Source organism: Tamandua tetradactyla, chromosome 23 (assembly GCF_023851605.1).
Source record: "Tamandua tetradactyla isolate mTamTet1 chromosome 23, mTamTet1.pri, whole genome shotgun sequence".
Taxonomy (NCBI): domain Eukaryota; kingdom Metazoa; phylum Chordata; class Mammalia; order Pilosa; family Myrmecophagidae; genus Tamandua; species Tamandua tetradactyla.
This window is the reverse complement of record NC_135349.1, coordinates 7080826-7103883: the sequence shown is the minus strand read 5'-3', so window position 1 is coordinate 7103883 and position 23058 is coordinate 7080826. Positions and strand designations below refer to the sequence as shown.

The 23058-nt window shown below is 38.2% G+C and overlaps 1 protein-coding gene across 5 annotated transcripts in view; it reads left to right on the top strand.

Moving 5' to 3' along the window:
- The window catches only part of SMURF1 (SMAD specific E3 ubiquitin protein ligase 1), a 127000-nt gene that overhangs the window by 93576 nt on the left and 10366 nt on the right, over positions 1-23058 (top strand). For 3 of the 5 annotated variants that reach the window (XM_077140617.1, XM_077140615.1, XM_077140616.1), the window contains exons 2-12: positions 3847-3885; positions 5024-5132; positions 6246-6379; positions 6528-6593; positions 7827-7902; positions 9624-9865; positions 10542-10626; positions 12228-12374; positions 13413-13611; positions 16924-17027; positions 21532-21646. In XM_077140617.1, the coding sequence (XP_076996732.1) occupies positions 3847-3885; positions 5024-5132; positions 6246-6379; positions 6528-6593; positions 7827-7902; positions 9624-9865; positions 10542-10626; positions 12228-12374; positions 13413-13611; positions 16924-17027; positions 21532-21646 (1316 nt within the window). Of the gene's footprint in view, positions 1-3846; positions 3886-5023; positions 5133-6245; positions 6380-6527; positions 6594-7826; positions 7903-9623; positions 9866-10541; positions 10627-11259; positions 11338-12227; positions 12375-13412; positions 13612-16923; positions 17028-21531; positions 21647-23058 lie in introns of all 5 variants that reach the window. The other 2 variants (XM_077140619.1, XM_077140618.1) reach the window with 2 other exon arrangements.

Sequence of the window (23058 nt, the reverse complement as noted above, 5' to 3'; positions counted from 1 at the left end):
TATGAATAGGGGAAGCCAAGAATAGGAAAGTGGGTGTGCAAAAATAAGAGAAAGGACACATTCAAGGGACATTCAGAAGAAAGATATTATAGGGCTCAGTGGCACATTTAAATATAAAAGGGAGGAATAAAAAAGAACAGTTTTTAGCCTTGGAGAATTAAAAAAATAGTGGAAGTCTCAGTAAATTAGAAAATTTCTTAAGTTGATGTTATAAAGTATTAAATCTGTGTTGCAGCTCATTCTGGGAGTAGAAAAAAACATGAAAATAGTATTTTTGTGACTATGCTTTTGTCAAGGATCTGGTAAGGAAGCTTGTTTTATTAATTGAATATACCATATTTCAGTAAAACCCTCTCCTCTCATGTATTTTCAGGTACCTAGTGAACATTAAGTATTTTGCTCTTAACACAAGCCCAACATTAGGAAACTATGGCATGTGATTGGAAATTATGGGATATAAAAAAACATGATTTGTCCAAAGTTGAGGAATTTGGAGTTGAAGCAACGAAGCAGTGGTCTACACTGAAAAATAGGTCTATTTTTCTGTAAGAGTAACACATATGATACTTTCTTATATTGACAATCACAGACTCTGAACTCCATGCAGGGGAGGACAATATCTCTTTTGTTCACTGTTGTATCTCTAGAACCTTGCTCATAATTGGCATATAACACTTATTTGTTTAAAAATGATCTAAATAGAGCACCATTTTATACTCTGCAATAAGTTACCTCTTCTCATTGTATCTCCTGGAGTGGACAAAGGATATTCTATCTTGGGATCACAGAATTCATTTAGTAAGGGAAATCATAAGCTGTTAACTAAATTAGATTGTATGACCCTGTATGATTTTTGCATAAAACTGAGGCAGAATTTTCCCTGTGCTAACACTACTGAGACCTTCTCCATTTTATGATGTAACCAAATTCTACTGGAATGAACCTGAAATTAAAACATCACTAATAACCTTATAAATATAAACAAAGATCTTTTTAAAGTTATTTGACTAGGTATAATGATACAGCTTTTGCAGTGTGACTGTATGATTGTGAAAATCTTGTGCCTGATGCTCCTTTTATCTATGATATTGACAGATGAGTAAAAAATATGGATTAAAAATAAATAAATAATGGGAACAAATGTTAAAATAAATTGAGTAATTGAAATACTAGTGAACAATGAAAGGGACTGGTAGGGGGTATAGAAAAAAAATAGGGGCAACAAAGGTTAAAATTTATTGAGTAGATGGAAATACTATACTAGTGGTCAATGAGAGGGAGGGATAAGAAGTATGGTATGTGTGAGTTTTTTCTTTTTATTTCTTTTTCTGGAGTGAGGCAAATGTTCTAAAAAATTATGGTGATCAATATACTACTATGTGATGATGTTGTGAGCCACTGATTGTACACCATACATGGAATGTTTGTATGTTAAGAATGTTCATGTTTGTATGTTGTTTTGGTTTGATAATACAAAATAAATTAAATTAAAAAAAAGTTATTTGGCTAGAATTATTCCAGACAGAAGCAATCCAGCACCAGTACTTCAGAATTAAGACTTAACCTACCAGAATTGGTAGATGATATTTGAGGCTGAGGGAGGTGAAGTAGGAAGGGTCTGAGTATGAAAGGTAGAGAGTCTTAAGCAGGAAGCCATTGAAGAATTTTAAGTAGGAAAGAACCATGACAAAATTTGAGTTTGTAAAAGATCACTTTGTGACTGATGAGAGAAGAGATATGTTGGGAACTTGGACAATGATAGTTACAGTGAGAAGTCATCCAGTTGCAGAGAGATTGAGACGTAAAAGGATGGCACATAGATTTCTGGCTTGTGCAGTTGATGGTGTTGGTGATGTTCTCTGAAGTTATGAATCCTGGGAGAGGACTGAGTTTTTATGCAAGGTGGGAAGATTGTAACTTCAGTTTGTGGATGCCTTGTGTTTTGAGCTGAAAAGCCTTTGAGATATTCAAAGCTCTGAGAAAGAAAGAAAGTTGAAGGAAACCAAGCATCACAGACCCATTTGTAGAGTGTTTAAAAGGTAGTTGATTTTAAATTAATGTAAGGAAATCACTATCCAGTATTCAAATATCAATCAGAAAATGTAAAGAAGGGAAAGATCCCTTTCATAACAGTAACAATAAAAACCAAAGTACTAGGGAGTAAACCCAATTAAAATAAAACTTTAAAACTGCACTTAAGGGCATTAAAGAAGAACTTAATAAAAGGAAAAATACTGTATTCAAAAATGGGAATATTCAATATAGTAAAGAAGGAAGTTCTCCTCAGACTTACTTAAAGTCATTTTTGTGAACTTGCCCCAGGTGATCTGAAGTACAGTGGGAAAAATAAGCAATGTGAGAGTAGCCAGGAAAATACTGGAAAAGGGGTAAAAGTGTGAGGTTTTAAGGCTATTTTCTACTTACATATTTCTGTATTTTCATTTTTATAATTATGTATTGCTTTTGTAATTAGAGAAGCAAGACAAACTATCAGCAGGAGCTGTAATAAATTATGATCTATCTACAAAAAAGACTGACACTGGGTTTATATATATATATTTTTTCATTGGAAAGGAAAGGTATAAAGATTATACTGAAGAGGAAATATTACTACCAACTTTAAATAAAAAAGATTATTAGGAATACCATGAGCAATTGTATGCCAACAAATTGACGACTTTGATGAAATAGACAAATTTCTAGAACACAAACTACCAAAATTGTATGGATAAACCTTAAAAACATTAAGCTAAGTGAAAGAAGCCAGTCCCAAAGGATCACATATTATATGTTCCATTTATATGAAATGTCAGAACAGGTAAATCCAGATAAGAAAGTAGACAAGTGGTTGCCTAGGCTGGGGGTGGTGTGGGGTGTGGGGAGATAGGGTGTGACTGCTAATGGGTGTGGGGTTTCTTTTGGGGGTGATGAGAATGCTTTGTGGTGATGTGATTTTTTTGTGGTGATGATTGCACTACTCTGAGTATGTCAAATACCATTGAATTGTACACTTAGTTGGGTGAATTGCATGGTGGGTGAATTGTATCTCAATAAAGGTGTTATTTAAAAATAAGTGAAAAGCTTGCAGAACAATCTGTCTTATGAACACATTCGTAATAAAACATTATATTCTTAAAAATTCGCAAAATTTGTGAAGCAGTGCAAAAGAGGAAAATACAAAAGGGGAAAATGTCCTCTCTCCGTACAGTCCCCAGAACCTTCATAGAATAACAGTCTGATGGGAAAGTAGTTGGTACTACCTCATTAGTAAAATAGTAACAAGAATAGCGTTTATTGAGTTTTTTCCATATGCCAATTGGCGTGCTAAATTGCGAATGTGCATTTTGTTGTTTGTTTTTCACCACACCCTGAGGCTGGCCCCATATGTTCTGCTACTCCCTTTGCTTTCTGTGCTCCAGCATAGCTAAGTTTATATTTATACAGTTGAATTACTTATCAAAATATCATAAGTGCACAGTTCCATTTGTTTTTGTAAGTAGTAGCTATAAAGATTAATGCTCCAGATCTTTATTTGGGTTGGTTTTCAGTGCGAGCCTCCACAGTATAGAAACGAGTATATTGATACTTCCATATGTATAATTAATGAAGACTTTAACTTTAAACTAGGACATTTTGACTCTGTTTTAGTAGATCCCCGTTTTGAGGAGAAAACGCTTTTTAATTATGTGAGTTTTTTGTTTAATGTAGTACTAAGTTTGAAAGACAAATTGACAAAGATAATTTTTACAATTTTTTTTCCCATTGCAAATATAGACTAATTGTGGTGGAAATCTTATCCATAAATGCTAATCCTAGTCTTTTTTTTCAATCTTTTTTTTTTTTTAGTATTATGTGCCAAGAACCTTGCAAAGAAAGACTTCTTCAGTAAGTAAACATCTGTTTTTGCTTTCTTACAATATTAATATTCTTTACGTTGTTTTGAAATTTTAGACTTTTTAAAAACAATGGGTGTTTACTCCTAAAAGTCCTTCCCTTATCTGAATAGAAATCCATGGTCTAATGAACTTCATTTCCTAGTTGACTACAATTTAGGGGCTCGTTGGCTCAAAGACACAAAACTTATGTATTATACAAGAAAAACTGTCTTATTATCTGTTCAGCCCACATCCTTTCTCTACCTCCCACCCATCAATGTATTGTTTTCTGCTGGATCAGGTCTTCCTTTGCACATTTTCCTATAGAAGAACTTGACTTGAGTAAAATTGTTAACCAAATTTTAGAAATTAAATAATGTTTGAAATGCCCTGTAATGAAAGGAATTGTAGAAATAAATGAAGAATTCTTTTCTAAAGGAAAGAATTACCCTGGAACTTAAGCAATTCTTCTACTCAAAGTAGGTGCTTGCAGCACTGAACCCTTCACACACTTACTGATCCTTATGGGAATGCCACTCAGTTCCCAAGTGGCATCATTCACGTTTGGCAGTTGAAGAAACTCAAGCTCAAAGGCTTCATCCAAGCAGTGAGGCGTATCCATGGCTCAGATCCAGGGCTGTCTCATAAAAACCTCACATCTTGCCACCTCTCTGATCTAATAAAAATGTGATTCATACTCTCCTATTTATTTAGTAACTTCCCTAACCAAGGTTTGACAAATACTTGCTTCTATTGATAAAATAAAGATCAGTAAACAAGATTTCTGGGTATCATTATGATATTTCATAAAGTATAAATGCAATTAATTACACCTTTTCCTCCTTAATTAGCCCTACTTAGTACTCATTAGAAAGGGAAATTTGAATTTAAGCCTGTTTTTATAGTTTTCTTTTCATATCCTCAAAAATCTGGGGGTAATGCCACATTGGATTGCCTTTTTAGAAAGTTAAATAGAAATAGCGTATTTGCTGATTGAAACTAACCTTAACTTAGAGTGCAAATTACACAGGTGTGATCTTTCCTGAATCAAATGACCTCAAGCTCTCTTTAGCCTGAAAGACCTTGCTCTGTGCTGCCAGCAGTAGAGCTGTAGTCTCCTCCAGGTGTGACTGTCCCCTCTCCTCTAGGACTTCCCGACCCTTTTGCCAAGATTGTTGTTGACGGGTCCGGGCAGTGCCACTCCACCGACACTGTGAAAAACACTTTGGATCCAAAGTGGAACCAGCACTATGATCTGTGAGTCCCACATTGTGTAAGCCATTTGGGGAGCGGCAGGAAGGCAGGGATCTAGCTTGCAAGAGAAGAATGTAGGAGAGGGGGGAAGCATTCATAACTTAGTAGTAGTAACAGAAGTAGATGGCTAAATGAATACATATTGCTGATTTCAGAATTCATTCATAGGCTTGGAGTTTTTGCATTTGACATTTTCATCAGTTTTTATGCTCTGCCTTTGTAGTTATGATCCTCAAACTTTTCAGTCTCCAGCCATTTTAGCAGGAAAGAAGGCCAGAAAGTTCACTACACACTAATGGTTTTCAGTGAAACCCCAAACTCAGTTGTAGATTTTTTACCTAAGAAAATATATTATTGTGACTACGTATTTCTTTGGATGTGATTATACTTGTACCATATATTTTTTTTGTGAGAGAAAATGCAATTTTGTGTGCTTGACTGCTTATAAACTTATGGACCATCAACCAATTTCTTATATTCATTCAAAAAACCACTGTTTTTTATGCACCCACGTTTTCACATCCCTGCTAAGAAATTTTCATCTGAGTATTCCTGAGTGGTTATTGTTTTATTTATTAAAACAAAATTGTACCATGTTTGGGTTTGATTTTTGATAGTTTGTTTCTAAGATTCAGTTTCAGTTACACTGAGGTACCTATCATAAGTGTCTTAGAATATGATTTTTAGTTCTTGTCCCAGAAGCTCCCTTCTGTGGTTGACTTGCACTGTATAAGCAGTGGTTAGTATCTTAGCATCCTTTTGTGCACCTTAGATGGATCTGTGGGCTTATATAGTAAATCTTTTGTTGCAAACTAGTATTAGATGTTAAGCCTAATTGGAATTTATGAATCATGTCACTGTCCTAGGAAACTATTAAAATAGAGGAAATCTGTGTTATAAGATTGTTATGTGGCTACCTGTCCCTTACATACCTGGTCATAGTCCTTTCCCTGAAGTCCGCAGACGTGTATTTATCGTGCCTATTACCTGAGGAGTACAGAGGCAACATTATTTTGAAAAGATTCCTCTGTACTAACATGTACATCAGATAAAAACCTGAATCAGATATCATAATTCAGAAATAAAATTAAAAAAGAGGTTGTTTGTTCTTTTCAGATATGTGGGGAAAACGGATTCTATAACCATCAGCGTGTGGAACCACAAGAAAATTCACAAGAAACAGGGAGCGGGCTTCCTGGGCTGCGTGCGGCTGCTCTCCAATGCCATCAGCAGACTGAAAGATACTGGCTGTAAGAACCAAATGTTTTTCTGCCTCTTAATGCAACTGAAGAAGGCGTATGAGGCATCCTTTTTTCCCCCCCTGAATGCTGAGTACAGAATTCCTGCCCTCCCTAGTTAACACTGCCCTGGGTTAAGTTTTGAATTGTTTGTTTGCAGACCAGCGTTTGGATCTATGCAAACTAAATCCCTCAGATACTGATGCAGTTCGTGGCCAAATAGTGGGTAAGAACTTTCTCCTCTGTATAAAGTGATGCTTTTACAGAACTTAACAGGCAGTGACATCGATGACATACTTCGAAGGACAAACCACACACGGGGGCCATCTCTTCAGTACTAAAAAACTTCATCTTGTGGGGTTTTTGTTATTTTACCGAATTCTCTTCATCCTGTCGTTTAAAGTTGAGTTAAAATAAATAAGGTGTAGAAAGGTTTAGGGTTATAATTTTAAATACAATTTTAAGCATCACATCAATGGACAGTTAATTTGTCACTGTGTCATCCAGGTGTAGATAATAAGACCAGTGGACACAGGTGCCAGAGTTGGGAAATAGTTTATTCTGGAAAGCCCATTATATATGTAAAAAGCAAAGATGATTTGAGAAGAATTCCATGTGAAATGAATTATAAAGTTAGAGGACTGTACTATTTTGAAGGAAAAAATAAAATGTGCTAATGTTACAGAGTGTTGGCTAGGCTATTCCATTAGAAGTGAGTTATCTGTGAGTAGCCCATCCTATTGTCCAGTTTCATGAGTATTTTAGGGTAACTCGAATTTTGACTGTATGCATTGTAAGGAATCAAAGAAAACATACTTTCTCCGCAGCACACCAGAGCAACTCAATGGCTTCAGATATTTCAGGGATTATCCTATCTAGACTTGACCCCAAATAAAAATGCAGTGGGTATACATTCTGATACTTGCATAAATAGAGACATTCTTGTTTAATGCTTTTCTGTTTGTGATTTCTTCTTCTTCGTTTGAGGAGGGATGTGCCAGGAGAAAAATTAGTACCAGTAAACAACTTTATAAATGTATGTTGTTCACAGTGGGGATGGAGAATATCTATTTAGAGTCATCCTAAACTTTCCAGATACTGACAGTGCTGTGTCCTTAAGCACAAATCAAATCTTCTTTAAAAATAAGGTAATTTTGAGAAATTGAATATTGTGTTCTGTTATTTTCATGACTAGCGTGAGAAACACAGCACCTCTTTCTGTCATGCATTTACAAAGAATGTTCCAAGGAGTATGTGGTAGTATGCAGCTACTGGGGTAAAATGCTTTATATTATAAACTCATATATATGTATGTGTGTGTGTGTGTGTGTGTGTGTGTGTGTATGCCTTGTTTAAAAAAATATATTGTACATAATCTATAAATTCATAATGGCTCAGTTTATTGCAATTGTATAAAATAGCACTGGATTTTAATGCAAGGCATTCTTTTCTCTTTTAGTCAGTTTACAGACACGGGACAGAATAGGCACTGGCGGGTCTGTGGTGGACTGCAGAGGGCTGTTAGAAAATGAAGGGTACGTATAATTTTGGCTGTCTGCTGCCTCAGACTCTCAGCATATATGAAATTGTCCTTCAGCCCTTACTTCATTGTATTGAATGCTTTAGAGTCATTAAAGGACTTTGGGATGAAATTGTGATTCAGTTTACTTGTTTATAAAGGAAATTAAAAACTATTTGAGGTTGTGCACCAAAGACTCAGGATCCAATGTGATGAGGCACTCTCTGGCACCCTCAAAGTGTTCTCTGGGACACTTTGAGCATCATGAGAATTATAACTGCAATGGCTTGAATTGAAACATATCAAACATTAAAAACTCATGAGTTCATAGTGATACACAAGGGAAAGAACACTAAAAAAAAAAATTTTAAAACACTCATTGGTCAGGTTTGGAAGATACCAAGGAGCTTCTTACTCAGAAAACTGTTAAATAAAGGAAAGCAGCAAATATTTACCTTACTTTTCCTGTGGGCACTGTAATTCAGGGTCATCACATAATTGATGAGCAAGTTTCTGGTTAATACTGAATAAAGGATGATAGAATTTGAATACCACAATTTTGCAGTCCCTCATGAATTAATGAATCTAGGTAATAATCAGTAATAGTTACTTTAAAAACTCTCCTGATGGAATTATAAAACATCTTCTCTGAAGTAGTCTTGCCAAAAAAAAAAAGGAATCTAGAATTAGATTGACCCTCTAGGTCTAACTGCCACTCCCTAGGAAGTACAGGGACAGAGGGATGTTTCTGCAGTCCCAAGGGAATGTCACAAACTACCTCAAGAAGGGGACACTGCAGGACAGAAAACCCCAGTGTTTTCAACAAATACATTTGAAGGAAAAAAGAGAGAAAAGAGGAAAGGTGGACCTTTAAATTAATACAAAAAGAGATTCAAGAGAGACACATCATCTAAATGCCACATGCAGACCTTTGGGTCCTGACATGAAAAGTTGATCAGATGGTATTTGATAATACTAAATACCGTATTAGTATTTGATACTATTTAGTATTTGATAATACTAAAAATTAACGTACATATTTTAGTTGTGATAATGGAAAAAGCCCTTTTCTTTTAGAAGTGAATACTGAAATATTTAAGGGTGAAATGATAAAATGTTGGGATCGGTTTCAAAATAATCCAGGGTTGGGGAAGAACCGGAACAGTGGCCCCAAGATGCTTGCTCCTGGAGCTGGTGATGAGAACATGGAGGCTAACCATGCTAGCCTCTCATTTTTGTGCATATATTTGAAATTTTTCTGTATAAATAGTTATTTGAAAGTACTTGTTTTTAAAATAACTAATTAAGGTAAATCGTTGAGAGGGGTGAAGATTTGTGTTATGACAGGATAAAGGTACTACTATTCCTTCTGTAGCCAGGAGTTCTGTTAGAGTAAAATGACAGGGCGAATGGAGTATTTTAGATTTAAAATGAAGAAATATGACGTCTCATTTCATGAGCTCCTTATAGTATATACAGTTGGCTTTCCTCACTCCTAGGATGAACTCCTACAGGTGGCATCAGTGACACTCTGACAATGGCTCCCTTTGGCTCCTTGTTGCTCTGGGGAGTCTGTCTTTGTATTTAAGTGGGACATGAGGGTTGTGAGGAAACTAAGCATTTGGGAAATTCTAAATTGCTACAGGAGATCAACCTAAGTGTGACAGCATCGTGTTTAATTTTGAGATACCGTGTGTGACGCTTCAGCCTGGCTGGGTTCTGCCCTGTTCCCTCCAGAACCGTGTGTGAAGACTCGGGGCCGGGCAGGCCGCTCAGCTGCTTCATGGAGGAGCCAGCCCCCTACACAGATGGCACTGGGGCTGCCGCAGGCGGAGGAAACTGCCGCTTTGTGGAATCCCCAGGTCAAGATCAAAGACTTCAGGCACAGCGCCTCCGAAATCCTGAGGTCCGCGGTTCCCTCCAGACGCCTCAGAACCGACCACATGGCCACCAGTCGCCGGACCTGCCCGAAGGCTATGGTGAGTGAGGTGCTGCCCTCAGGGCCTCTAGGAACCGGAACTTGCCTGAACCACTGCTGTCTGCACGACCGTGCTGTCTGATGCTTGTGTCAGTGCAGAGGCAAATAGCTGGCAAAAGGTAGCTGTAAATGTTCCTTATCATGAATGTCACTATTGATCCACTCTCCCAGTTTAGAAACTGTGTGAAAATTTTAGGTAAATTAATAGTAAAGAAACCCAAGATGATGAATAGGCTTAGATGATGGTCTCTAAGGCTTAGATGAGGGTCTCTAGTGCTCGGTGATTTGAAGGTGGAAAGGATAGCATAGGCCAGAGTGAAGCAGTGATCGTCTGACAGCCACAGAGAGAATAACAAAATGCAGAAGGAATATCATTTAGACGTGGCAGATAATCCTAGAAGTAATAGCAAAGTCAGGTCAATACCAAGGAGGGCACAGGCATAAAGCCGTCTAATTCAGAGACATGGCTACCTGAGGAGGGACGGCCCTGCAGTCATCCAGGAGAAAGTAGGAGAGGCCCAAGCATTTATACTGAGGTGCTCTCTCAGGTCCCTTTTTCTGTGATTTTAAAGACAGTGGAAGGAAGCTTAGAATCTATGCAGAGATATCTAGCAGATTAGTTGAAAACTCTTCTTTGAATTTAATTTAACAATTGTACTCCCCAATTTTTTGTGCAGAGCAAAGAACAACAGTTCAGGGGCAAGTTTACTTCTTGCACACACAGACTGGAGTCAGTACATGGCATGACCCCAGGATACCAAGGTAGGAATTCCTGATGGTGCCTGATAAAAGCTGTTTTTTCTAGCTGTTGCCTGGATCTTCCAGTGTGGATGCTGTAGCTATTTGGTCTAAAATGTAACCTTTCAAGAGTGGCAGTGTGTGAAGACTGTCACGTGGGTCTGCTCTCGGTTGTCTCCAAGTGCAGCTCTGCTGCCCCCTCCAGACTCTACCTGGTTAAACTGGCAGCTGCCGTGACACAGTGGGTCATTTAGAAAGAGTTGGAACGTCTTGAAATCAGATCATTTAACTGTCAAAGATCTTCATCCCCACATTAAATCAAATGTAGTTATAAAGTTGATCTTATTTGAAAAGCCAGTGAACACTTCAAGCTGTATTGTTCTCATTTTAAACTAAAAATATTGGTGGAAATTAGTATGATTGTTACCTGTGATTTACTTCAAATAAATTGGGGTGGGGTGGGGGGAGCGAATAGGGGTATCTTTGAATCAAGGTGGACCAGGAGATAATAATTGTTGAAGTTGGGTACATGGAGATTCATTGTTTTCTCTCTACTTTTTTATATGCTTAAAATTTTCCATGATAAAAAGTTAAAAAGAAAATATAAAGATTCTATTACCCTTTCTCTCTTCTACTTTACTGTCCCTCTTGCCTCAGTCCCTTGGGGACCATTCCTGGGGGAGATGAAGCTTTTCTATACGAATTCCTTCTACAAGGCCATACCTCCGAGCCCAGGTCAGAGAGACCCTCCCTCCCCACCCCGTAACAGAATTAAGTTTCTTTTTTTTTTTTTTTTTTTGCTTTGCTTTGCCTTTTAAAAAAAAAAAACAGCATTACTACCTAATAAGATTTTAGTAATGCTCATTTCCTTTTTATTCATAATTTGTTGCATCTGAGTTTAAGCTTCCTGTCTTTCATTTTCCAAGTTTATGTTGAATTTGCCATTCCATATCTATAATTAGAATGGAAATATTACCTGCAAGTGAATGAGGTGTCTCTACCCACCTGTAAGAATTGTCAGGGTTTTGTGGTAATTAGAAAAGCATCTTGGTCAGTAATGCTGTGCTCCCAAAAGACTGCTGATTGTACTGAAATATAATTAACCAACGAGGTTAGAAATAGAAACACTTGCTTAACAAAAAGCCAATTCTGCAGCGAGAATGCCCCCTTTTTGGTACAGCTGTTTGTAACTGTGCGTTTTTGAATGCATGTGAATATATACCCTTTGGCTTTAAAAATCTTGGTTGCCCTCTGGGAGCTTTTCAGTGGAGAGAACTTTCTGACCTTCTGTATTTAGTTTATCTGTGAATTCAGATAGTTTCCCAACAGCATTCACATACTTCCTACTATGTACAAATTGGTATTTCCTAGGTAGATCAGGTTCCCCACCCTGGTCAAAAGTTCTGAAAGCTCCGTTTTTATCTGCCGGATGTTGCTGTTAACTTGCAGCACAGCGGCTTGGACTCGGTGGGGGTGTGGTGTAAGTAGCAGGAGGTCTGCCTGTCTCAGCAAAGCTGGAATGCAGGTGCCTTGATCAGGAGCTCCTGTGGCTCCTCTGGCAGAAGTGTGGGTCTTACCTCTCCATTCTCAGATGTACAAACCTTCTGTGTCTTCCATTTTGGTAGAGACCTGAACAGTGTGAACTGTGATGAACTTGGACCACTGCCACCAGGTTGGGAAGTCAGAAGTACAGTTTCTGGGAGAATATATTTTGTAGATCATAATAACCGAACAACCCAGTTTACAGACCCGAGATTACACCACATCATGAAGTAAGACTTTTTTCACCTATGTTGACCTCTTACATTTGCAATTTAATGTTTTATACTAATATTGTTCTTGATGTATTTGTTGCATTGTCTGTTAGTGGAGCAGAAGCAAAATAAAACATGTTTGGTGTACGACTGTGTATTTCAGACACTTAAAGTACCTTTAAACAGTACTGAAGCCTTCTGTGGTTGCCACCTTTTCCTTATTTGCAGCCTAAATAAAATTCACTGAGACGACAGTATTCGGCAGTGTCCTTAATAAAGCCTCTGCCCGTGGTCCTCTAATGAAGCCCACTGCCCTGTAAGGAGGAGTGAAAACGAGGCGTTTCTGTAATACTCATTCATTACTCATTACTAATCAGTTACAGTCGATTATGTTACTTGCTGGAACCTTTTCCTGTGCCAGCCATTCCAGGAAAACTTTGAGATGGGAATTATCTTGGAGCCTACATTTATTGTTCCAAGTTTGTTGGGTTCTCAGAAGACTGTCATTGAATAAGACAAATGCCACTTCTTCACTCTGCTACTCCTTGTCCTTTTATTTGACTGGAATTTTATTTTTGATGAGTGAACACAAATCTCTTGGTTATAAGAATGAAAACTGGTTACTATTATCTTTTATTTAAATTTGCTTTTGTGCATACCCACCTCTCCTCCCAACATACCCCCACTATTACTTCCTTTTTAAATTTTTCATGCTTTTCCATTTAAATTTCGCTGCTGAGGTGCATCTAATGGTGCATTGGGTGGTTTTGCAGAATCATAATAGATTCATGATAAATGGTAGCAATTACGATTTTTATCTGTAGCAATGATAATGTACAAGTTAAGGAGATTCTTGGAATCAGGGTATCTCCCTTATTGTGGCTACCAGCAATTTTTACATATCCATTCACGCAGGTATGTTTTCAGAGAAGAAATTTCTGCCAGAAGTTTTGTGTAATAAATTCTCCAGTTAGTTCCTTTTGTGTGAAGAGCATTGATTGCAGCTTCCTTCGCCTTTGCTTTTGGAGTGACCTCGATGCTTCTGGTCTTCTCCAGCCACCAGTGCCAACTAAAGGAGCCTAGCCAGCCGCTGCCACTGCCCAGTGAAGGCTCTGTAGAGGACGAGGAGCTTCCCGCCCAGAGATATGAAAGAGATTTGGTCCAGAAACTCAAAGTCCTCAGACACGAACTTGCACTTCAGCAACCCCAAGCTGGTCACTGCCGCATTGAAGTATCCAGAGAAGAAATATTTGAGGTATAGAGTTCAGGGCAACTAACAGTCAGGCATTGACCCTTCACTCCTGTTAATAAACAAAAGGTCATTCAGTTGAAAGGGTCCCCTCTTAAGTGAACCCCTTTGTTTTAGAGGGGGCTGCTTTAAATGAAGTGCTCTGGAGCAATTTTTACATTTCAGTGAGCTGTTCTCTGGGTTTGGTATTGTAGGTAGTGATTTCATTAGGAAGTGAAAGGCAGGAGTTTACCAGGAGCAAAGCCTAGAGAGAAAGGGAGGAACTGTGCTCCTCAGTGGTAAAAGTTTAAAAATAAAAACCAGACACTTTTTTTTTTTTGGAGTTAATTACAATTCAAGTGTACTATGACATATATTAAAGGAAAATCATGTACACACAACTAATAGATAAACAATGGCTCACTCTTTTCAGGCGATTTTCTTTAGTTGCTTCTTAAAAAGATTTTTCAGACCAACTAAGTGTTAACAAGTATACTTATGGTCTGGGTCTGCAGGAGGAATGATTGTCACACTGGCCTTCTGACTCAGAGATGGTATAATGCTTTCCTGGAAGGGTTGTGTTTTAACATGAGTATCATGAACCCATACCTCGATTCCTTATAATTTAGGAGAGTAGTGAGTGACAAGCAACATTAAATATGGTCCAGTCCATTTGGGGTTCATTTGAGCTTGTGGATGTTCATTTGTCCAAGTTTGGAACCATTCCCAACCTCCAGGCTTGTGGTGCTGCAAAGGGGTATCTTGACTTTCTGTGCTTCAGTTGCTCAGCCAGAGGGTTCCACCATAGCCATGCCTCAGCCAGCACATGGCACTGGATTTCTTCAAGCACTCCAAATCTTCCATTGTTTTCAACTAGCCTACACAGCTTTGCTTGGAGGGCAGTTGCATGGATGGATGGAACCTCTAGTGGCTTTGGTGTAGATTTATCAGGAATTTCAAATATAAGAACATGTCATCTTCAAATAGTGGTTTTACTTCTTCCTTTCCAATGTGGATGCCTTGTATTTCAATGATACGAACAGATTCAAAGTTCTTGGGTATGTTTTGGAGAGCTGAGGTTGCCAGATGACAGATACCCTGGTAACTTGCTAGGTCTTCTGTCATGCCCCAGCAGCAGTTGGAACAGTACTCTCTCAAAACCTTTTCATTGCAGAAGTTGAAGCATGATAATCTGCTGGGAAGTGGAGGTTTTAATACACAAGTTAGAGTTTTGGAGTTTCTTGACCTTTCTACACTGTTATTTCCACACAGCTTTTTGAGATCTTAATGCGTTATTCTTAGAATGACAACATCTTTACAAATTGGTTTTCTCAGAGCTGTGGACACCGTTGCTATCTTGTGTCTATCACAGCTAGCTGCCTTGTGAACCCTTGGCTGCTACTCCCTTTACATTCTCAAGTCAAAAACCAGATACCTTTTTTGTTTTGTTTTGTTTTGGCTTTAGAAATGGGAATTTAATAAGTACGAGTTTACAGTTCTAAGGAGGTAAAAGTATCCAAATAAGGCACCAACAGGAGGTTACCTTCACTCAAGAAAGGCCAGTGGGTCAGAAGCACCTGTCAGCAGAGTCGCCACATGGCTGGTATCTGCTGGTCCCTTGCTCCTGGACTCTGTTGCTTTCAGCCTCTGTTTGTGTGGGGGTTCCTCACTTTGCTTCTCTGGGGCAGGCTTTCATCTCTTGGCTTCCCTTGGCTCTCTCCAGGATCTGGCTTGCTTAACATCCCATGGTGACGTCTGCTGGGCTCTACGCATTGTCAAACATCATGTCTCTGTTTTCCATATATAAAAATCAGATACTTTTTGAGGGGAAAATCTACTGATTTTTACAGAGACTAGTAATAAATAGTAATGTGATTCTCATTATCTGGATTATGCAGATTGTATATTTCTGCAATCTGCACATTTTCCTCAGATAATCTCTTCTGCTATTACCTTGCACAGAACTTCACTTGTGGCATTTCTTTCCCCCAGAGGCTTAGTGACCACCTTGTCATCTCCTCTGTAAGTTGGTTCCTGAGAAGGCTGCTCTCCCTCACACAACTCCCCTAAAGGGTCAGGGTCCCTAATAGGCAGAGTCCTCCTGTAGAGAGGACCTTTTCTCAAAATAGATAGTCAGAAGGTAACATCCTAACTGTGTTGGGGCCACATCCCACATTCCTTTGTAGAGACACTGGCAGAAATTATAATATGAGGCTGAGTAAGAAGTGAACATAGATTCTTCCTGGGTACTGCCAGCTGGGGAGGTTCTGGGGGGCAGGCGCCTCTGTAGGGGAACTGAGTGCCCTGTCCTCAGCGTCGGGCGCTAAAGAAATGGTGCCCAGTGCTGTACCGCTGTGCTGGCTGAGAGAAGCCATCAACGCGCCTGGTTGCGGCCAATGAGCAGACTGCAATGGTTGCTGGGAGAGGAGGAAGGGCAAGTTATGACATTTGCTGCCAGGTAGTTTCCACTCAACATCCCCTTTCCCTCTTGGGCTGGTAGAGTTTGAGCTACATTAAATGTAAAGTATGAAAAGACTAAGTGCCTTGTCACTGAAATTATATACTAGCATCTAGCTGAATCTGAGGGAATATCAGGCCACTCAACTTGTTGTCTAGGCTTTAGGATAAGCTGTCTTATGTTTTAAACCCTTGTTTTCTATTCTGCTCAGTGGGAATCTTGTGTGATTTTTTTTCCCACTTCAGGTATAAAAACAGGCTCTGAACTCTTAACAGTACTCAGGCTCTCTAATGATATTGCTTCACTTTGGTTAAGATATATAAATTGATTATAAGGCACACTGAAGTTAATTTATGTCGAGAAAATCAACTCTAGTGAAGAATGTTTTTTTTTTTAACTTTTTTATTGTATCATATAACATATATACAAAGCAAAGAAATAAAAAAGCCATAATTTTTTCAAAGCACTCTTCAACAAGTAGTTACAGGACAGATCCCAGAGTTTGTCACGGGCTACCATACCATCCTCTCAGATTTTTCCTTCTAGCTGCTCCAGAATATAGGACACTACAAGAAATTCTAGTGAAGAATATTTTGTCCTCGAGTCATTAGTGATTGGGCTGAAAACAAATATCTATTTTCCCTCTTTTTAGTAGCACCTAGCATTGTGCTTGTTTTGTGATTTCTGGGAGAGAAACTGGAGGAAAAAATGGAAGCAGCAATGGACCAGATACTAAAAAGGCTTTCTGAATAGGAGCCTGATAAAACTCAGATTTGAACCTGAATGCTTATTTTTAATCGAGCCCCTTTATTGATAACCTTTCATGTTATAATTTTAAGAATAAGAAGAGTTTTCTCTGAAACTGTCATTTTGGTATATAGGAGTCTTATCGCCAGATAATGAAGATGCGGCCGAAAGACTTGAAAAAACGACTAATGGTGAAATTCCGTGGAGAAGAAGGTTTGGATTATGGTGGTGTGGCAAGGTGAGATGGCTCACTTGGTTCCCCTTTTCTGCTGCAGAGATTGCAGCATAATTGTAATGAGATATTTTCACCCAAAAGTGTTTTACCCTTTCTTCTGAAGTGCATTGTCACTGAGGGTACTGGGCAGTGCCAGGGTGCACCCCTTGGAGCTGGCAGGCCTTTGAGTGGCTCACTTCAGTGAGCTTCCTTAGAAATGACTCCTCAGAGAAGTACCTGCTCGTGTCTCGCTCTAGTCTCTCAGAATATATGATTGTCACCATTAATTTACTTCTTATGAAGGTGGAATTAAGCTTTTAAACTTGCCACCACCTTCATCTAGCTTGTCTGAGCCTGGAACATGAAGGATCTGCTACTAAAATTAGCATGGGAAGCCTTGCTTTTCTCATTAGATGAGGACTTCCAGGGGAAAGAGGCCTGAAAAGTACATTCATGTCAAAGGAATTCTTTAAAACAAAATTTTGAAAATTTGGTCAAAATAATTCATGCACGTAATTGGGAAAATAGAATATAAGGGCATATCACGAAAAGCTACTGCTTCATGTCTTACCTCTTTTCACCCTTGAGACAATTGCTTTCTCACTCTTCTGGCCATTTCTTCTGATAGGTGTCTCTATAATCACTAAATTAATCAAGTTCAGATGTTTAGCTGCTGATTCAGTGGCATATGGTCACTGTCCCATGACAGCTGGACCTCCTGCCCAGCTGTCATCATGGAACTTCACTGCTTTCCTGAGTTAGAGCCATTGTTTTATAGAGCCCATCACTTCCTCCTTCTCATCTTATTCCCTTGTATTACTGTATATCTTCAATAAGCTTTCTTAGGGTTTGTGGGGAAAGAATTTTTCCAAGATCTTGAGTCAGAAATGGCTTTTTTAAAAAAATACTTTGGCTGATGGTTTGGCTATTTATAGAATTCTAAGAAGAAAATAGTTTTCCTGAAGAATTTTAAGGCAAAGCTCTACTATATCTTCCAGCATCCAGTGTCATTGGGAAGTGGTCTGGTGCCAGTCTGATTGACAACTCCCTTCCTCACCAAAGGTTATTCAGCCTCATCTGGGTTTTTTGTTTTGTTTTGTTTTGTTTTGTTTTTTGGTGAAGAGGCTTTAGGTTGGAGTCCAAACCTTTCTAAGTATTCCTTTCTGGTTTTTTGAGGTTGGTATATAACTCTGATTTGGTGTGATCATATTTTGTATAGTATTGCAGTTTTCCTAGAAAAATTTGATATTTGCATTTGTGCTTATTCTTCCCTCTTCTGTCTCCATTCCATGTTGGATTTTTTGTTTTGTTTTATTTTCTGTGTGAAAGTGTAAGAAATTCCAGAATAAAATTTGGGCTTTGTTTCTTAATAAAATCATTCATTGAACTCCACTGTAATATAATAAAAAACTTGTATGGATAGCATGATGGCATCTTCTTAAAGAAGAATGTACACCTCTATAATTCGTATGCCCTTACAAGAGTTGTATTTATTCACCAATCATTAATATTGAGAGTATATGTACTAAGTCTTTGGTATACAGTAGTCAGCAAAATGACATCTTCTCTGTCCCCTCACCCTTCCCTACTTCCCATGCAAAGGCGTTTCCAGTCTGGTGAATTTCAGACATTAATCAAATAATTATGCAAGTAAATATATAAAACTACGAGGATGTTGATAGACGCTACCAAAGAAAGGTCTGTGGTCCTGTGAGGACTCGGGACAATGACCTGAGCGGGGGAAGTCAGGAGCTAGGAAAGCCTCACACCTTCACAACTTAGGAAACACAGCAAATTCTCAGCACCTACCACAGTTATCTCAAGCAAAATTTTGTCCTGATAAGGCATTATAGGGGTCTCATTTGATTTCTAGGTAGTGTTGGAATTTCTTTAGCAGCCAAAAGAAAAGAATTAAAGAGAAAACAATATCAAGATAGGCCCTTTGGCCCCAGAACAGAATCATTTGTCTGTCTCCTTCCCATTTCTTGTCTTTTTCTTCAGCTCATTCTCCTGCCCCTAACTTGTTCGTAGAACCAGTTGGTATAAGGGATTGTGGAAGCGCCTGCATTTTGCTAATAGTGAGCTCACTTTGGTTCTGCATCTACAAGTGAAGAGGAGATCATCTTCTCAAGATTGCCACGTTTTTCCTTGATCTTCTCAATCTTGATTCTAGGAACCAACTCTCTTTTGGCAAAATGTAATCTGTGTGCCCTTGATATATACTGATCCCATTTCCTGGCAAGAGGCTTAAGCTATCTCTCTTTTCCAGGTGAGAATCTTCCTATTTGATTGTTTATATTTGTCCAAACAATTCAAAAGCAAATACAAATTCTTTTGTAGGCTCAAGATGAGTCAAGAATTCAGTCTTTCAAACTGTTTCACTTTACCAAAATTCTTTTGTGTGACTGGCATTAAATATTCCTAGGCCTGCATGTGAGTAGCTTTGTTTGGTTTGGTTTGGTAGGAGTTACAGTCCTTCTCCATTTTCTAGAGTAAAACTATTTTCAACATGGAGACAAATTATTTTTTTGTATATCTCCTTTAATTAGCATGATACTATATTGGAGAGAGCTTTGGATCCTTGTTCCATCACTTCCAGTCTGACCTTGTTATTTCAGCCTCTGAGCTGTTCTCTTCTATAAGTGGGGAACATGCTTATCTCAGAGAATTGTAGAACTTTAAATTATACATGGATGACATTTATGTGGGCAGGTGGTCCAAGAGGTGGGTCTACACTGTCTTCCCAGTGTTTAGCCCAAAAGCCATTCCAGTCCTCTCTTTGCCTGTGTAGTCAGTTAACCCTTCCCATATCACTTCTAGAACATTCCTAATGTGCCTCTTTACCTTGTCCATAGCTCCATCAGAATGTTTGCTTGTATTTTAATCACTTCCTGTCTAGACAGTTGCAAGTCCTTGGCTTTTTGAAAATGATTCTTCTTAAATCCAAACTCCAGGCTTGGGGATGAAACACAGTACTATAGTTGAGCAATTCTGCATTTTTGGTGAAGAGGCTTTAGGAAATTGGAGTCCCAACCTTTCTAGGAGTTCCTTTCTGGTTTTCTGAGTTTGGTATGTAACTCTGATTTGGTGTGATCATATTTTGTATTGTATTACAGTTTTCCTAGATAAATTTGGTATTTGCATTTGTCCTTATTTCTTCCCTCCTCTGTCTGAATTCCATGTTGGATTTTTAAATTTTGTTTTATTTTCTGTGTGAAAGAGTAAGGAATTCCAGAATAAAATTTGGGCCTGGTTTCTTAATAAAATTTACCCATGTGAAAGGATTTTTGAGTAGAAGAATAGGAGGTTAATTATGGGATGACCACAGGTGGCTTATCACAACCGGGCTGGAGCAATTGAATCATACAGTTTCTATTTTGAGTGTTTTTATTTGTTTGTTTGTTTGGTTTGAGTTTTTTTTTTAATGTTAGTTTCTTTTTTTTCTTTTACATGGGCAGGCACTGGGAATCCTTGGGCATGGCAGGCAAGCACTCTTACCTGCTGAGCCACCGTGGCCCGCCCTAATGTTAGTTTCTTATAATGGAATGCTTCAAACATAAAGGAAATCAGAAAGTAATATAATGCACTTATGTACTCCATCTAGATTTTAAAACCCTTAGAATTAACATTTTTAAGTTTTAAACTAGTTTCTTAAATTATAAAAGTGATGTTTATGATAAAAAGATAAAATTTAATAAGACAGAAAATTATGAAGGGCAAGTCATTCTTAAATTCTATCCTTTCCCTCCCTCAACTTTGGAATGTTTTCTCCTTATTTAATATGTTAATACATTTACTATAGAAAATTGAAAAATGAAAAAGCAAAAGAAAAAATGAAAATGATCCAGTATCCTAACTCCTGGGTTAACTGCTATTAACATTTTAGTGTAAGTCCTTCCAGTCTTTTTCTATGTGATTTTTTCCCCTGTAGTTTATGTATGTGTACATGCGCATACACATGGGCTTGAAAAATAAAATTGGGATCCCAGTGTTTTTTATTGCACTTTTATCAGTTAGTACCCCATCATTAACATTACCTGAGATTTTGATCTTTGGAAAGTATTGAAAACCTTAGCTGCGGCACAAGAAAGCAATAGGTAAGCTGCCGAGAACCCTATACTTCTAAGATGATACTAATTCTAGCCTTGCGCTGTTTTTTCTCAGCTGCAGATGTGTGGTTGGGGTTTTGGTTCATTTTATGGTGAGTAATGATAATTGGATATTCTTGAGTTGCTCCTGGGTACTCTTACAGATTCTGTGAGTTTTAGATGATAAACTTGGTCCTTTTTACATTTCTGAGGCCAGAAAAGCTATTTTGGATTTGACCAGAGGCGAGCTTTTACTTTGTTTGGCAAATTGCACAGTTTGTACAGTTGTATGCTCTCTTAGCTTCTCACTTCCACTGTGTACTGCCTGGGCCATCTTGGACATAGGGAATCACTCCCTCTTCTTGAAAAGAAAATAAAATTGTAAAAATTTAAAGCTGGAAATGTCAGCACATATCAAATGCTTTTGTTATCTTTCCTAGGGAGTGGCTTTATTTATTGTGCCATGAAATGCTGAATCCCTATTATGGACTCTTCCAGTATTCTACGGACAATATCTACATGTTACAAATCAATCCAGATTCTTCAATCAACCCTGTAAGTATTAATGAACCAAGATGTAGGGAATTTAGTTGACAGTTTTTAAAAATGAACTTTTAGTTTCTGTCTCAATCTCTGGTTATTCACTTTATACTTACTCAAAGACTAAATATTGAAAGTTGAAGTGAAAACTCAGTTAAGATGGATAATTTCAATCCTGAGCTTTCATGGTTACCAGGACCTTTGGATATGTTGTTCTTGGTGGAGAACAAGAGTGACACTGAGCTGCTCCTCTGTGCGTGCTGCTGCCACCTGAGGAATTCCAGGGTGATCACCTTATTTTTTTTAAATTTATTTTATTTTAAATTTTTTTGTATTTTTTAATTTTACTTTTTCAAATACCAAAAAACACCAAACACAAACATTCCTATTTTGATCATTCCATTCTACATATAGAATTAATAATTCACAATATCATCACATAGTTGCATATTCATCATCATGATCATTTCTTGGAACATTTGCATCTATTCAGAAAAAAAAAATAAAACGAAAACAGAAAAAAAATTTATACATGCCATACCCCTTACCCCTCCCTTTCATTGATCACTAGCATTTCAAACTAAATTTATTTTAACATTTGTTCCCCCTATTATTTATTTTTATTCCATATGTTCTACTCATCTGTTGACAAGGTAGATAAAAGGAGCATCAGACGCAAGGTTTTCACAGTCACACAGTCGCATTGTGAAATCTATATCATTATACCATCATTTTCAAGAAACACGGCCACTGGAACACAGCTCTACATTTTCAGGCAGTTCCCTCCAGCTTCTCCATTGCATCTTGACTAACAAGGTGATATCTACTTAATGGGTTAAGAATAACCTCCAGGATAACCTCTCGACTCTGTTTGGAATCTCTCAGCCATTGACACTTTATTTTGTCTCCTTTCACTCTTCCCCCTTTTGGTCGAGAAGGGTTTCTCAATGGTGATTACCTTATTGACTGAGGGTGTCCTGCATGTGAGTTACCACTTGTCCTTCCTCTTCCTTGTCAAAATCAAAATATTCTCATAATTGGCCTTTTTAGCCACAAATGCAGACACTCTTGGCCTGCTTGGTTTAGAGATGAGGAGACAAGCTCCCAAGGCCAGGTTGTGGGTAAGTAGAGGAGAGTCCTTCCCGTAGGGCCACATCCCCTGGGCACATAGCCCCTGAGGGGAAGCCAAGGCTGTGCTCTCCTTGAGCATCCAGAAGTGAAAGAACCTTTGTCAACATGAAAGCCAAGCTCTGACTGATTCTCTGAGATGATGATAATTCAAATTGTAACGTAGACGAGGTCCTCTAATAGCAGAACAACTCTGGTTTTAGAAGGATTTTTTTACTGGGTTTATTGGATTTCTTCTCCCCTCTTCTTTTCTGGTGGGATTGGAGGAGAAATAGCAGAGGGAGAGGCGGAATTGTCGT